Raw genomic sequence first — 17536 nt, forward strand, 5'->3', positions numbered from 1 at the left:
AAGGCATTTTCTATTTGCGATATGGTATTTTATGTTCATTCCAATGTATCTCTATTTGTCAGCTTTTTCTGGTGAGGACTCAGTCACACAAAAGACTGGAACTTTAATATTTAAACTCAATTTTTTTATTCTACAAATACAGAAATCTTACCCCATTTTCTGTCCTTCGTTTCAATAAATATATTTTTGTATCTTTTTAATAAGAAATAATTTGCTATAGTGTTGATGATTGAGAAACAATTCACAGATGTGACTGACAATGATTAAAATGTTAGTTTTTTATCATAAACATTTAAAATAATATGATGTTGAAGAAAGTTACACCATCACATTCGACATATATTGATTATTATTTTTATTCAGAGTTTCAATGCAAAACAAAGCACATTTTGGAAAATACCCCCATGTAAAGTAAAAGTTTTAATTACCTGTAACACCAATGAAACCCAAAGGCAGAAGACCATAAATCCATCAAAAACACACCAGCGATCTTTCACATAGGAACTATCCCCCTAAAAATAAATTTCACATGGAGTTATCATGCACAATTAATAATTTCAAGAAACATCTGTGGAGAGAAGGGTCTTGTGTTAATTCAGTATAAGCTATCTATAGTTTTTGTATCAGAATTGAAGAAACTTTCAAAAGGAATACCTTTAGCATTTTATTTTATTTTTTATAAAGATTTTATTTATTTATTTGACAGAGAGAAACAGCGAGAGAAGGAACACAAGCAGGGGGAGCTGGAGAGGAAGAAGCAGGCTCCCTGCTGGGCAGGAAGCCCGAGGTGGGGCTCCAGTCCAGGACCCTGGGATCATGACCTAAGGCAGATGCTTAACGACTGAGCCACCCAGGCGCCTGGTGGAATACCTTTTAGCATTTTAAATGGCATTTTATATGAAGAAAATAATTTATGAAACACAAGTAACTGCAGAGCTATGCATGGAAAATTTTAAGTTCACACAAACAGAAAACATCACTATTTTCTCTCTTAGCCTCACAGATATTACCATTTAAGAAACCAGAGGTCATCCCACTCAGTAGGCAGCTTAAGTCCTAAACCAGCTTTCTTCCTACAAGAACCAAGAGCAATAGCGGTCAGCATGAAGGTCTTTAAATCTGTGGATCAACCACCATAAGTAGGGAATTAACCAGGAATTCACCTCGAGCTAAATTAAACATGAAGAAACAACTTGCCTTCATTAGCAAATATATCAAACATATATTGACTTTAACTTTAATTGGAATCACATGTGATAAAGAAGACACACTACTTTCATCTTTTAATAATGAATCTACTCTGACATTAAAATGCATATTTTTATCAAATGGGAATTTTAGAAAAAAAAAATTCCCTTCAAATAACAAAACAGAAAACCTCCTTAGATTAGAATTGAACCTTAAATAGGAAGACCTTTGCTTTCTTAGGACTGCCCCATTAAGTCACTAGTTCCATCATAATCCATGAAACTCAACTCTGAATTCAGTGACATCTACCATTACCAGCTCTGACTGAACGTGCTTAGAAAATAAAAAAGGAACAGAAAGCCACGATTTTGAATAAAAGGATGAAATCTGTTATAGGATATTTAGGAAAATAAAATAATTTCCAGAACCACCTACCCTTATTAATAAATAGGCTATCAAAAAAAACTCCTTGAGAAGTTTTCAGAAATAATCTATATTATTCACAAAACTAACATTATGATAAACCACTTCATGAAAGTTATCTGACCCAGATGTGAAGTATAAACTCAACTTAGTTAATACTGAGGAATCATCTATTTTACATTAGAGGATGTATAATGTCTCCTGAAACACACACACACACACACACACACACACACACACACACACACAGCAATCTTGCATAGAATATAGGAAGATTAATTCTATGGAGAGTTTAGGGAAAACAATGCTAGTTCCCAAATGCCTAAATAATTTTATCATTGGTAAGAGAATCAACCAAATTTAGTAATTCGTATATTTGAGAAGTTCACAAAAGAGGTATGAAAGCAAGCCTGAGGCTTGGGGTCTGGGTAACTAGGAGGACAATGAACCTGTTAAGTGTTATGATCAACATATGATGATTAAACCTGACGATGAGAAAAACTGCACCTTGGGAGCCACTGGTTCTCCTGAAAACACACACACACACACACACACACACACACACACACACACACACACACACACCCCACACATCACATACAGAGCAAATAATTTAAGGATATGATCATTGTCCTCAAAACCTCACGAAATATCACAAAATATCTTTTACTACAAGCATCATATTTGCCTTGTATATTGCATAGTTAGCTGAAAATATAAATTAATTATAATCTGAATATAGACAATATAGCACAGTTACTGCATAGTGTATATTTCAGTTGCATATTGTATATAGCATACTGTATATTCAATTGCAATATTGCATATTTATATTGCATAGTTAGCCAAAACATAAATTAATTATAATCAAAATATAGACAATATATAATTGAATTATCTCTGAGCCTAATTTTAATTGATAACCAAAAAGATAATGGAACACAAATTATTTAAGATACATTTTCAAGATTTTTATTTATTTATTTGTCAGAGAGAGAGAGAGCACAAGCAGGGGGAGCTGCAGGCAGAGGGAGAGGGAGAAGCAGGCTCCTCGCTAAGCAGGGAGCCTGATGTGGGACTCAATCCCAGGATGCTGGGATCATGACCTAAGCTGAAGGCAGACGCCCAACCGACTGAGCCACCCAGGTGTCCCTAAAGTTACAGTTTAAAGATTCCCTTGAGTTTCTTAATATTTATTGTTCAATAAATTCAAAATTTATTGTTCAGTCATTCTGTCATTCATTCATTCGTTCACTCAATGTACAGAATACCTTTATGATCTAGACTGTTTAAGGCAGTAATGACAAAGGAATGAAAAGAAAGACAAAAACTCCTTATGTGATTTACTTTCTCAGTTTAAAAAAATGTTAAGTATAAAAAGACAGTCTCTTCAACAAATGGTGTTGGGAAAATTGGACAGCCACATGCAGAAGAATGAAACTGGACCATTTCCTTACACCACACACAAAAATAGACTCCAAATGGTTGAAAGACCTAAACGTGAGACAGGAGTCCATCCAAATCCTAAAGGAGAACATGGGTAGCAACCTCTTCGACCTCAGCCGCAGCAACTTCGTCCTAGAAACATCACCAAAGGCACGGGAAGCCAGGGCAAAAATGAACTATTGGGATTTCATCAAGATAAAAAGCTTTTGCACAGCAAAAGAAACAGTCCACAAAACCAAAAGACAACCGACAGAATGGGAGAAAATATTTGCAAATGACATATCAGATAAAGGGCTAGTATCCAAAATCTATAAAGAACTTATCAAACTCAACACCCAAAGAACAAATAATCCAATCAAGAAATGGGCAGAAGACATGAACAGACATTTTTCCAAAGAAGACATCCAAATGGCCAACAGACACATGAAAAAGTGCTCAACATCGCTCGGCATCAGGGAAATCCAAATCAAAACCTCAATGAGATACCCCCTCACACCCGTCAGAATGGCTAAAATTAACAAGTCAGGGAACGACAGATGTTGGCGGGGATGTGGAGAAAGGGGAACCCTCCTACACTGTTGGTGGGAATGCAAGCTGGTGCAACCCCTCTGGAAAACAGTATGGAGGTTCCTCAAACAGTTGAAATTAGAGCTACCATTCGATCCAGCAATTGCACTACTGGGTATTTACCCCAAAGATACAAATGTAGGGACCCGAAGGGGTACGTGCACCCCAATGTTTATAGCAGCAATGTCCACAATAGCCAAACTGTGGAAAGAGCCAAGATGTCCATCGACAGATGAATGGATAAAGAAGAGGTGGTATATATACACAATGGAATATTATGCAGCCATCAAAAGGAATGAGATCTTGCCATTTGCAACGACGTGGATGGAACTGGAGGGTGTTATGCTGAGTGAAATAAGTCAATCAGAGAAAGACATGTATCATCTGACCTCACTGATATGAGGAATTCTTAATCTCAGGAACAAACTGAGGGTTGCTGGAGTGGTCGGGGGTGGGAGGGATGGGGTGGCTGGGTGATAGACATTGGGGAGGGTATGTGCTACGGTGAGCGCTGTGAATTGTGTAAGACTGTTGAATCACAGATCTGTACTTCTGAAACAAATAATGCAACATATTTTAAGAAAAAAGAAAAAGAAGAAGATAGCAGGAGAGGAAGAATGAAGGGGAATAAGTCAGAGGGGGAGACGAACCAGGAGAGATGATGGACTCTGAAAAACAAACTGAGGTTTCTAGAGGGGAGGAGGGTAGGGGGATGGGTTAGCCTGGTGATGGGTATTAAAGAGGGCACATTCTGCATGGAGCACTGGGTGTTATGAACAAACAATGAATCATGGAACACTACACCAAAACAAATGATGTAATATATGGTGATTAACATAAAAATTTAAAAAATGTTAAGTATACAATATATGTTGGTAAGTATTATGAAGAAAAATAAAAGTGTATATTTTCAAATTGACTTTTACTAAACAAATGTACTTTTCCTGGAATGTTAGGAAGAAAGAAAGAGAAATATCACTTGATCTTTATTTTAAGAACTAGGCATAGTTGTGATTGTTTTAAAAAATGCAAAGAATTCCAGAAACAAAAGCTGAAATTTTATGGGACTCAGCAGAGAACTATTTTAGAGTAGTTCTATTTTTAACTTTTTGAGGAACTTCCATATTGTCTTCCCGAGTGGCTACACTGGTTTGCCTTCCCACCAACAGTGTAAAAGAGTTCCCCTTTATCCACATCCTCACCACCCCATGATCCAGCAATTGCACTACGAGGTATTTACCCAAAGAATACAAAAATACTAATTCAAAGGGATACATGCACCTTGATGTTTATAGCAGCATTATCCACAATAGCGAAATTATGGGGAGAGCCCAGGTGTCCACTGACTGATGAATGGATAAAGAAGAGGTGGTTCATATATACATTGGATTATCACTCAGCCATAAGAAAGAATGAAATCTTACCATTTGCAATGATGTGGATGGAGCTAGAGAGTATTACACTAAGCGAAATGAGTGAGTGAGAGAAAGACAAATAAATACCATATGATTTCACTCATATGTGGAATTTAAGAAACAAAACAAACAATAATAGGGGGAAAAAGAGGCAAACCAGGAAACAGACGCTTAACTATGGAGAACTCACTGATAGTTAGCAGAGGGGGAGATGTGGGAAATAGGTGATGGGGATTCGGTAGAGCACTTGAGACGAGCACTGGGTGTTGGATCCAAGTGTTGAATCGCTAAATTGTACACCTGAAACGAATACTACACTGTATGTTAACTAGCTGGAATTTAAATTAAAAGCTTAAAAGAAATAATGAAATAAAAACAGAAAGACCAAAAAAAAAAAAAAAAAAGGAACTATTTTAAAATAGGAACGATTAAAAGTAAATGTTCAGCAGAAAAAGGATCCCTGGGATCAAGTGGGTAACACAGGCCCCTGATAGAATGAGTTTATATGGGGTTTTCCCCAAACGGTATTATTTTTTCTTTTTTGTCATTAAAAAATATTATACATAGTGTCACTCCAGTTAGCCTCCGTTGTTGCTCATAACTTGCTTTAGCAACAAATTATATTCAATAAGATACGGGATGAGATCTCATCATATTTAGGATTATTTAAAATGTAAAAGTGAGAATAAACAGTGATATTTCTCGGGAAGGGTACCTGAGTGGCAAGGGTCCAAGGAGGGAAGAGAAACATGCTATTCACATTATACTCATACATGTCTTTGACTAATGTTCATGTGTTTTATTTTTTTAAATAGATTTTCAAAATGAAATTTTTAAAAAGATGAACATTCTAGCTTTATCAAAACTGAAGTTTTTTTGCTTTTAAGTTGGCACAAATAAAGTCAATTTTGAAAAACTGGGGCCCCACAAATTTAGAATATAAAGCTATAAAACCAGAGGTGGCTGAATTTTTGTTTCTTATTTACTTTATAAATTTGTTTGCTAAGGAAATTGATGTTGCCATGATGACCTAAAGTATATTCTCAACTATATAAAAGGATGGCTTATTTAAAATCACTTTAGAAGCCCTGGTGGGGATCACAAATAAAACAAAAGTATGCAAACATAGTCTAACTCAAATGAGCTCCCAGTATGAAAACTGGCTTAGCAAAACTTCCACTACATAACATAGAAAACTATTTCTGAATTAGGAAGTCATTTCAGTTGCATTGTTTGGAATGTGCTCTGCTTTAGACTTTCCAGCAATTCATAGTGGCATTTACCTGTTGCCAACAAGACCACCACACACTAGATGGTATGTAATGGTCAATTAGAACTGGCTTCTTTTGACTTTCCTGATAATACATGTGAAATAAGCCACTGGGACAAGTTTTATATATTACTTTTTGGCTCATGTTCCCAAGAGGCATCTAATATTTATAAAAACCTTTAATAAGCAGTGGTACCGTGAGCTGCGACACAAAGACCAGTAACACTCAGATGTCCCCCGCCCTTTATTTTTCAAGTTTTGCTTTTTAGTGTTCATTTTTTTTTTAAGATTTTATTTATTTATGAGAAAGAGAGAGAGAGAGGGAGAAAGCAGGGAGAGGAACAGAGGGAGAGGGAGAAGCAGACTCCATGCTAAGCCACGAGTCCGACATGGGGCCTGATCTCACCACTCTGAGATCAAGACCTGAGCCCAAGGCAAGAGTTGGATGCTTAACCGACTGAGCCACGCAGGCTCCGTGTTCATTATTCTTCATGCTGTTCTGTCTTCCTGAAAAATTCTCCCAAGTCTGTGTGCCAACTCTTCTCTCCAGACTCTGATTTGACCATAGCCTATCCTGATAAATGCTTTAGCTCACACATAATGCAACAAGCAGCAAACTCAGCTCATGGGTATTAAAAACATGTTCATATTGTGTAACTTACAGAATCGTCCTTTGTAATCTCCACCTGGTTGTTGAATGAATTACAGTTTACTCCCTCCTGTTTATCAGTTCCAGTTGTGAAGTTTGGGTTTCCCATTCAAACCTTCTCTAAACCTACTCTCTGGTGTTGCATTAAAAAATAGTCTATCCCTGCTGTAAATATTTGAGTCTTTTCTGAAGATTAGTAACACCTTGAGACTAGACAAGTTCAGCCACCTAGCACAGAGCATGACATTCAGCAGATATTAAATGAATGAATTAGATAAGCACATGTACAATATCTCAGAGAGTTTCTGCAAATTACAATGCATGTAGTGAGAAGTCCATTCATATGCCTCATGAATGCATCCATTCACGCATCCATTCGTTGAAATTAGTATTGTTCCTTAAAAGAAATGATTCTTTGACCCCAGGCAAAGAGAGAAAGATGTATTATTACCTTTCAAGGTAATATCTTCAAGTTAAGACTTTTTTCCTATATGATCACGAAAGACCACAGGTGAAAATAATAACTTTGGGATATTTCCTGGATTCATACAGTTTGACTAAACAAAGCTACATGCCATGCAAACAGGAATCGGGTCAAGGTGAGTATGATTTGTGCACTATAATGTAATTGTAAACATGACTGAACTGAAATGTATATCATGTTATTCATTACTGATAATCACTAAGGCTTCATAAGTCTAAAATAATTTGAAAGAAATAAAAGACAGACTTTGAATCTGGCGCTTTGAAATATAATCTCATAATACATTTTGTGTTTGACACATTTACCAAATTCTCTTTCTGGTGTGTCAAAGACTTTAACTCACAACTGGTGAAGTATGTCCAGATCCTTTTAAAATCCTACTGTATTCATACCCATATATAATATTTGCAAATGATGAGCTGCTCCTTTTCCCTACTTCCAAAATATGTAACCAGGGCCTAATATGCATGGTTCTCAAGAAATTTTAATACCTCAAATATGACAGAAAGGTTTTAATTTGCTTGTTCCATCAACAAAAATGGAGAGCAGAGAATGCTGGAGCTATAAGCACAAATCAGCAGCATTCTGGTGGCTGAGGAGTTATTCAAGAGCTGTTTGTCAATTTTTACAAAGGTAGACACTCAGAGGCTGCCAATCAGTTATGCAGGATGAGAGAGTCACTTACATCACCATGCAAGTGTTTAATAGGCAGAGGAACCAAACACATTCATCTGAAGACATTTATAGGGATACAGTTTGCAGTTCCAAAATGATATGCACTGGTATAGTTTCCTGAGCCCATGATTTATTGTTCCCAGTTCCCAGGGCCCATCTGTCACTGTGTCTTAGCATTATTATTTATCACTTCAACACTGCTCAGAGCATGCATGTTACCTTCACTGGGGTTTATTGCCAGATGACAAATAGACAACTGAGAATTGTCTGCAGATTTCGCAGTCTGCGACACATGGGACGCTTTACAACAACACAAACATCTATCACCCAAATGGTTTATTTTTGCCTCCAGGGATCTGGTGAGCTAGAACGCTTCTCAGAATAGGAATTAATGGGAAAGCAATTAGGAACAAATTATTAGGGAATGGGAATGAATTGGCAGATAACTTCAAGCACGGGGAACATTATAAAAGATGTGAAATCCTTAAGATAAAACATGTCTCTAACAAAAATTTTTGAAGACAGTTCTTGCCAGAAGGACTTCCTGCCTCAGTTTCTCCTGCAGTGCACCGAGCACATCACCTCCAGAGTGAACTTCTCGAATCCAAAGCAGATCATGTCGCTCTCAGATCTGAATCCCCCCTGCACCTTTACTGAGCACAGAATTAAGTCTGAGCTCCTCACAGGGCATGCACGACCCTCCACCGTGCTGCTGGCTACCTTCACAGAATCCTCTGCATCCCCCTGTGCTGCTTCTCACTACCTAGAGCTCACCAAAGCACCACGCTATTCCAGGCCTTTGGGACTCCAAGTATTCTTTTTCTCCCCCTGTAAAATCCTTTACTTCCATCCCCCAACACTCCTGCCATAGACCGCACTTACTCATCCTTCGGGACACTGGCTTCCTCTCCCTCTTTCTTCAAGACTTCTCTGATATCCCCGAGAAGACTTTTCACTATTTCTTGTGCCCTCCTTCCCCCGTACCTTTTACAGAATACCGTTACAGCATTTGCACAAACAACGAAGGTATATCTCTCACAATCTGAATTCTCACATTACAAATAATTCGCCATTTATATTTGCGAAAATATTTACCCCCAAATCACTATGTAACTAGAAGAACCACTATAATGAATCTGCATGTGTGTTAGTGGCAACACTGAAGCTGCCCGTAAATCCTGCCAAGAAGATACGGTGTGCAATGCATGTATAACTCTGTTGTTCTTTTGAGCTAAATCTTGTGCTGGCATCAATCATCTACTTAACAAGAGATAAGTGTCAGGCACATCACAATCTTCCTTTTCCCTCTCTTCCCTGAGAAGGTTAGCCGTTCACGGTACCTAAGACTGGAGTCTACCAACTCAGGTCATCTGACCTTATTTCATCAATTTTAAGACATACTATCCCCCCACCCCACCCCAACACAGTTTAACATTTCTAAATTTAGGATGTATCTTGTAATCAGTGCACCAATTACAACCTTCCATCTTACAATCCAAGTGTAATTAGTAGCACTTTTTCTTTCCTAAGGACTGTAAAGTGATGCCTCATCTTACCACTGATGACCTCATAGATTCAAACGTGCTAGACAGTCCTTTCACATATTATTTCTTTGCTTATTTACATAAGAGCACGTGCTCCCGATTTTGTTTGGTGCATGAAAAACACCCACTCCTGAATTTGTAAGTACAAATAATTGAGACATAGGTGTTTTGTTTTGATTTTAAGATTTTAACTATTTATTTGACAGAGAGAGAGAGAGAGCACAAGTAGGTAGAGCGGCAGGCAGAGAGAGAGGGAGAAGCAGGCTCTGCGTTGAGCAAGGAGCCCGATGGGGACTCCATCCCAGGACCCTGAGATCATGACCTGAGCCGAAAGCAGACGCTTAACCGCCTGAGCCACCCAGGCGCCCCAAGAGATGAGACAGGTGTTTTAAATGCTGTTTATTATACAGAAAGGTACAGGTAGATTGTTATCTAGTGTTAGAGAGTGATTTAGTGATATCTGGAGAAGTTGGTTTGGTTTCTATAATGCATTATTAATTTTCCCGTTTAAATTGATGGAATATAGGTCCCAGTTTTCTGAAAATATGCTGAAATATATTTGCAGGAACAGATCAGGCACAGAAAATGAGGAATGCTTATATGTGCTTTACAAGTCTAATCCATAAAGTGGCCCAGACGTACTCTGAGGACAGGGGCTCTGCTGTTTGTCTCTTCTCCTAGGGCAGTGGTGAGCTCAGTATAATAAGTGTTCCAATCAATGTTTGCTGAATGATTAAAGGGAAACTTGGAAACTGTACTTGGGTTTGAGAACATAACTCCCTCTTATATTTGTATTATACTTATATCTTCAGTATCTTAAAATTTTAGCACTTTAAATTTATATTTATGCATACTTTAATATATTAGGCAAAACACTCAGTCAATAAAATTAGTGGGCAATACTGGAAAGCCATGGCTGCAGTACTTTTGTCTTGAAAAATAAAATTTCTCGGTTTGGTTTGTTGTAGATACTTCTATAAACTAGGTATTATTAGATCACCTTACCTTAAGCATTAGGTATGAATTTCAGATGTACCATAATGTTGCTAAACCAGGCTAGGTATGATTTTAGAACATTGCATATGATGAGGAGCAACAATACGCTGGTTTGCTTCTATAAACATTTTATATGGATTAATACAGTTTTATGCATGGAAAACACTCTTTCAAAAATAAAAGACCAGCATTCCCCAAATCTCTGACATATGTGTACATCGACACACACATAGTCTTCCAACAGAAGTCATATGACATACTGGTGTTACTCACTTAATAACTAAACCTGACTGTTCCTCAGAAATATGTTGGTTGGAAATCAGTACATATAATATGATTTCCAACCAAAATATTCGTTCAGCTCTGTTACAAACAATGTGAAAGCTTATTAATAAAAGCATAACCTGATGCTTAAAATAGAACATGATATGCACATATATATTCATAATGACCCTATATATGTATGGGAAGAACACAAGCATAAGTCCTATAAGTGAACAAACACAGCACATATTTGCAAATTTTCTGGGTAAAGACACTAAAAAATTGAGTAAGAGGTAACTGTAGTGCTACTGGAAAATGAATTAAGGTAGAAAAAGTAGGGAAATATTTTATGAAAAAACACGCTTTTTGAAAGACAGGTGCTTAATAAAAGTTTAAAAATATATAGTAGGGTTAACTGATGAGAGCATAGTAATTCAAACTTGAGTAACATGAGGTCCTCTAGAAAATGATCATATAGCCCCTATATAGGCTGATGTATTTTATTATGGAGTAACTTAAATACCTACATTTTTCTCATGCAACTGTAAACCAAAGAAAATTCATAAAACAAAAATATGGAGTCAGTAAAAATTAAATTAATGACACAAATGTACCATAACAGATGATATTTTGCTAAAACTAAGACTTTATGAAAAGTTTAAGATTTGTTTCCAGCTTTAGTATATGATCCAAAATTTTAAATTGTATATATTTAAGGTGTACAACTTAGTTGTTGACATATGTTTTCAACTCAATAGCAAAAACAAACAAACAAACAAATAACCTTATTTTAAAAGGGCAAAGGACCCGAAGAGACATTTCTCTAAGAAAGACATATACAGATGGCCAACAGGTGTATGACAGGGTGCTCAACTTCACTAACAATCAGGAAAATGAAAATCAAAACCACAGTATCACTTCATACATGTTAGGATTTATCAAAAAGACAACAGATAACAAGTGTTGAGGAGGCTGTGGAGAAAAGGAAACCCTTGTGCACTGTTGCGGGGAATGTAAATTGGTCCAGACATTGTAAAAAAAACATTACGGAGGTTCCTAAAAAAATTAAAAACAGAACTGCCTTCTAATCCTGAAATCCCACTTCTAAGTACATATCCTCAAAGGGAAGTAAGTTAAGTTTTAAATACAAGAATGTAATCTCAAATCCAACATACTCTTTGGTCTGTGTCTGTCATAACATGCATGTCTGCAGAAATTTATGTTACAAAAATGAGAATAAACTCATGACTTTGGGCAGTGGGACCTCAAGGGTGAGAATACAGTGAGATGATAAATGTAAAGCTTGGTTCAGGATAATCAGACTTCCTATACCCAAATCTCAGCTAGCATTTAAACACTGAATACCAGTTTTAATGAGATATGAGGCTGTAATGATTACTTCCAGATAAGGTTAGCAAGGCAGTATTATTATAATCTGCGTTATATTTGTGTTTAATCCAAGTATTCCTACATGAGAAACAGAAAGACTGTGTTTGATGTTCATTTTCAGTTTTCAATTCTTACAGATTGAAAATTGAAGCAACACTTTTAATTTTAGTCAACAGCTCATCATCCAAATATTGATGGAAGTCAGAAAATACTGGGCATGACTCACTAAAAGGGTTTTGAAAACAACCTGGTCATAAATCAAATATTTTCTTATCTAATGATTGCTTTGACTTTTAATATTTGAACTATTAAAACCTCTGTTCATTCGGTGCTCGGTTCACTTGGCATGAATATACTAAGTCCACCTCTCTTCTTTTTATCATCAGACTGCGACACTGAGAAGTCTACTGTTGTTTTCATGATGTGAAATCCAAGTCTTAATTTATTAAATAACTTCAGAAACAAAACTTTTTTTCTAGGAAATGTCCTGCTTTTGTTCCTTCAAGTTGGAATCTCAAAGAAACCAATACATGATGATTTGAATCCCCCAAAATATTCAGATTGCCATTGTTTGAATGACCAACATACACGAGTGCCAGGGTCATCCACGGCCCTCTGGGGAATCACAGAATTCAAAACAGGGCTAGGCTGTACTAGGAGTGAAATTACAGTGGCATAAAGGATACCTCCAGCACTCTCACAAGACCACCTTTCCCCCAAATTGACCTCCTGGTTTAGCTTCCAATTTTGGGCATCTCAACATATCTAAGCCCAATGCTCAGAATATCTGGCCTACCAACTTTGTGAAAGACCCAGACGATCTTCAAATCACACTGAAATCCACTGGGTGAGGCATGGCAGGTGCCCACTGCTCCCATAAGCCAACAGCTCTTCCTCATGGGCTGTGGATCACGTATTACAGCCATGCTGGCTTTCCTGGGGCCCATGCTTACTGTACCCACAATAGGCTCTTGGTGATTCTCTGAGCTTACCGGTTTCTTGGTAAATGCATTAGGATTGCTACGGCTTTGATGGTTCCCTTGAAGTTCAATTCCTATACTGAATTGAATTTCTCCTTTGTATTTCTACCCCAATTTTCTGTGAGTTATTGCACAAACTTCAGAAAGCTTTTTTCAAAGCTTTTTACAATATCTGACAATAGCAAGCAGCTGGCTGGCCCCGTGGCTAGCTGAAGCTAATTCTTCAGGGAGTTCAACAGTATGCCCCCCAAATCCATGCCCACTCAGAACCTGAGAATGTGACCTTATATGGAAATAAGGTCTTTCAACGATGTAATTAGTTAAGATGAGGTCCTACTGAATTAGGGTGAGCCCTAAATCCAATGACTAGTGTCCTTAAAAGAAGAAGAGAAGACACTCAGAGGCACATGGAAGGAAGAAGTCCACATGAAGATAGAAGCAAAAATTGGAGCAACGCCCCTATAAGCTAAGGAATGTCAAAAACAACCCAGGGCCACCCAAAGTGAGGAAGAGCAAGGAGGGGTTTCCCCTAGAATCTTCAGAAAGATCATGGCCCTGGTGACATTCTGGTTTTGGACTTGTGGCCTCCAGAACTGTGAGACAATAAATTTCTGTTGTTTTAAGCCACCAAGATCGTTTTCATTAGTTATGCAAGAAGTAGGAAACTAATACAAACTCCAAAGTACTTGTGAGCTCTTTCGAGTTTATTTCTTTTAAAGGCCACTATGACAATGAAATCAGAAGAGAGAAGTCAGACGATAACAAACTCATTGAGAGCCATGCTCTGGGAATTAATAAAATGTATCTGTAAACAAGCTCCCAGCCTCACTCTTGTTATCTCTTCACTATCAGGTGTAACAACTGCATTTCCCCCATGGCTTCTCCTCTAGATCCTAATGTAACCTGGCCAATCAGATATTCACTCTCAGAACTGTGAACATTGACTTCTGAGGACAAAGACAGAGAGAACCTGGGGCAATGTTCAGTGTCAGCAGTGGTGGTGTATGGACCAGACTGTCCCCAAGTCTGACCTGAGCTCAGGTCACTGCTGCCCCAAGTGCAGAGCTCCCTGGAGTATACATTTTAAGCTTGATCTTCCGGTGCCTCATTCACTCAATATACCCAGGAGATCACCCACCACTTCCTTTAAAAAAAAAAAAAAAACCAACAGGATTTGTCTCTTTTGCCATACAGTAGGCAGTTGTGTCTAACACAAAGTATATGCTAAATAAACTACTATAAAGGTTAAGCAGTTGACTTCAATTTGGGTAAGATCATGATGGCAGTTTTTTCGAATCTCCCAAATTTCCTAAGAAAACAAAGCAAGTGAGATAGCATAGAAAAACATATCCATGCACATAGTCTTGAATAAAACTAACTGACAACGTATTCCAAAATAAACGCCAAACTATTGACAATATCAACACCCACTCAAGACCCTAGCTTGGGGAGGTTGTAGAGGGAAGGCATGCAGGGAAATTCTGGCTGATCCAAGAATTTCATAGCACCAAAACTACTAACAAATACTAGCAAAACACTTAGTGGGAGCCTCAGAAAATGAACCTGACAATAAATGGCAACATTCTTAGAAATGTAACACAGCAGTCTATCAATGGCAGGTGAATGCAAAATAAAAGAACAAAACAAAAATAAGTAACAAAAGCAAAATGCCCACCAAGGGGCTGCAGAAAGATCAGAGGTAACAGAACATCCTAATCTCCCAAGTGGACCTGATTAAAAACGCTTTTCTGGTAGACCAGAACCCAAAGCTAAAGAAAAACTCTTGGAGTAGAATCCAAATTGGCTAGGGCAGGGGCATGAGGGACAAAAGAGAGCAAGGATTAGATAAGCGGACCAGCAGTCCAGAGGAGGCAGAGCTCAGACCTGGGACGGTTGCTATACAGAGAAGCTACATATTTTATATGTCCTGGTAACAACAGGGGAAGGAGCCCTCAAACCGATAATGTATGGAAGCTACTCTACCATTAAGCAGGAGAAACTCCCATTTGAAATGAGCAATACCAAGAAAGATAACAGAACAAAAGGATTATGATCAAGTCCTAATGAATACATTATAATCATACTTCTGATTATATATATTACAATATATATGATCAAGTCCATATAAATATATAAATGAACCAAATAATGTATAAAAATATGACACACAAAGAATAAACATACAAAGCAGATAAAAACTGTAGTAGAATATAACAAAGTGATCAAAAGAAATTAAGAAAAATAGATACTACAAAAGTACTACAAAACTGGAAACAGGGAAGTACAGAAATGATGTCTAAATAGTAGGAGACTGTGAAAAAAGACAGAAAGTGTTCAGGAAAAAAATCAGAATTAGAAAGAAATGAAAAAAAATCATTTTAGAAAGAGAAGTAAACTCAAAGGAACACAAGATAGAATAGACAGCATGGGGAGTACAATAGGGAAACAGAATACAGAGAAGATAAAAATGGGGGGAAAAAAGAAAAGGAAAAACACACATAAAGAAAATGACGGAAATAAATGACCAAAACATAATCTGGGGTAACTGGAAAATAAGAGAAACCCTGAAGACAGAATGGAATAAAATAAATATCCCGTGATGTACCTATGCCCTTAACAGTCAACAGAAGACACATTCTCACAGATCTACTGAGTTCACTAATAAAAGGGAAGACTCAGTATTTAAGAGAAAGATCAAATCACAAAGAAGGAAAAAACATTCTCACAGCCACATTTATACCAGAAGCAATGAAGTAACATATTTAAGAATCTCAAGAAATGAAAATGTGAAACACCTTCAAACATCTAGAAATAGACCAAAAGGAGTAAACCAAATAAAGCAAAAAAAAAAAAGTTAAAAGCATAAATTACTGATTTAGAATGAATGAATAAGCTAGTTCTTTTTTTTTTTTTGAATAAGCTAGTTCTTTTTAAAAATCAACAAGGTAAGTAAACCAATTGGCTAATATAAAACAAAACGAGGGGCGCCTGGGGGGCTCAGTCAGTTAAGGGTCTGCCTTTGGCTCAGGTCATGATCCCAGGGTCCTGGGATTGAGCTTGTCCCTCTCCCTCTGCCCCATCACCCCTCACACCCCCACTCATGTTCTCTCTCTCAAATAAATGAATACAATTTTAAAAAAGATAAAACAAAATGAAACAAAACAAAATAAACAATACTATCCAACCCAACCAAAAGAAACTCTAATCTAACAAAAAATTCAAAATTCAGAGGAAATATAAATCAAACAGAGAAAATGAAAATTATTGCATGCAATCTTCTGTTAATAAATTAAACAAACCAAATAGTGGATAATTTCCTAAGAAAGTATACTTCACCAACCAGATCCCATTGACCAAGCAAGTCTGAACAGAACAATTTCCATAGAAGAAACAGAAATAGGAGTCCCACCAAAAAAAAGCACTAGGACCAGATGGTTTCATAGGAGATTTGTACCAAACTTACAAAGTTAAAACAATTTAAAGATTATTCAGACTATTTTAAAGCACAGGAGTATACACACATACATGGAAAATCTAATATCAAAACCTGACAAAGATTAGACAAAATTAAAATGAGGAAAATAGTAACAAATATCATCAAATAGCACATTAAACCAGAATAAAACTGTGTCATGACCCCACTCAGTTTTTTCTAGGAATGTAAGGATGGTTCAATATTAGGAAATCTACCCTATTACAAGAGCTAAAAAGAAAAATAATCATTCAACAAAATTTAAAAGCTATTCATGATATTACAGTCAAAAATTGGAATTACATGTTTGTTCTCTTAACCTGATAAAATATACATACTTCAAACCCTAATCCTTCAAATTATTTAATGAGGAAACATGAGAGATGTTCTAAATAAGCCTGGGGTTAAAAAAAGATGTTCACTGCCTCTAATACTATTTAAAATTGAGCTGACCCAATTAAGTAAGTGAAAGCAACTAGAGACATCTGAATTGGAAATAAAAAGACAAATCTGTATTTTTATATACTATGATGATATGGAAATACCAAAAGAATTAATGGAAAAACTACTATAAAAATATAAGAAATTAGTAAATTTAGTAAAGTGGCAGGAAATAATATTAACATAAAAAATCAACAGCCTTCATTTAAAGAATAACAGCAAGTTAGAATACTTAGTAGAAGATAAGACCCCATAGTGATAGCAAAAAGATGAAGTAACATACCAAAGCATAAATATAACAAAAAATGTGCAAAATGCAAATAAGGAGAAGTA

General features: G+C 36.8%; 1 protein-coding gene across 3 annotated transcripts in view; it reads right to left on the reverse strand.

Moving 5' to 3' along the window:
- NALCN (sodium leak channel, non-selective) overlaps positions 1-17536 on the reverse strand; it is a 290181-nt gene that overhangs the window by 267572 nt on the left and 5073 nt on the right. For all 3 annotated transcript variants that reach the window (XM_028112068.2, XM_028112069.1, XM_028112067.1), the window contains exon 3: positions 429-512. In XM_028112068.2, coding sequence (XP_027967869.1) covers positions 429-512 — 84 coding nt within the window. The remainder of the gene's footprint in view (positions 1-428; positions 513-17536) is intronic.

This window comes from Eumetopias jubatus, unplaced genomic scaffold (assembly GCF_037043125.1).
Source record: "Eumetopias jubatus isolate StellerSeaLion01/CBP00866 unplaced genomic scaffold, mEumJub1_p1.0 scaffold_3, whole genome shotgun sequence".
Taxonomy (NCBI): Eukaryota; Metazoa; Chordata; class Mammalia; order Carnivora; family Otariidae; genus Eumetopias; species Eumetopias jubatus.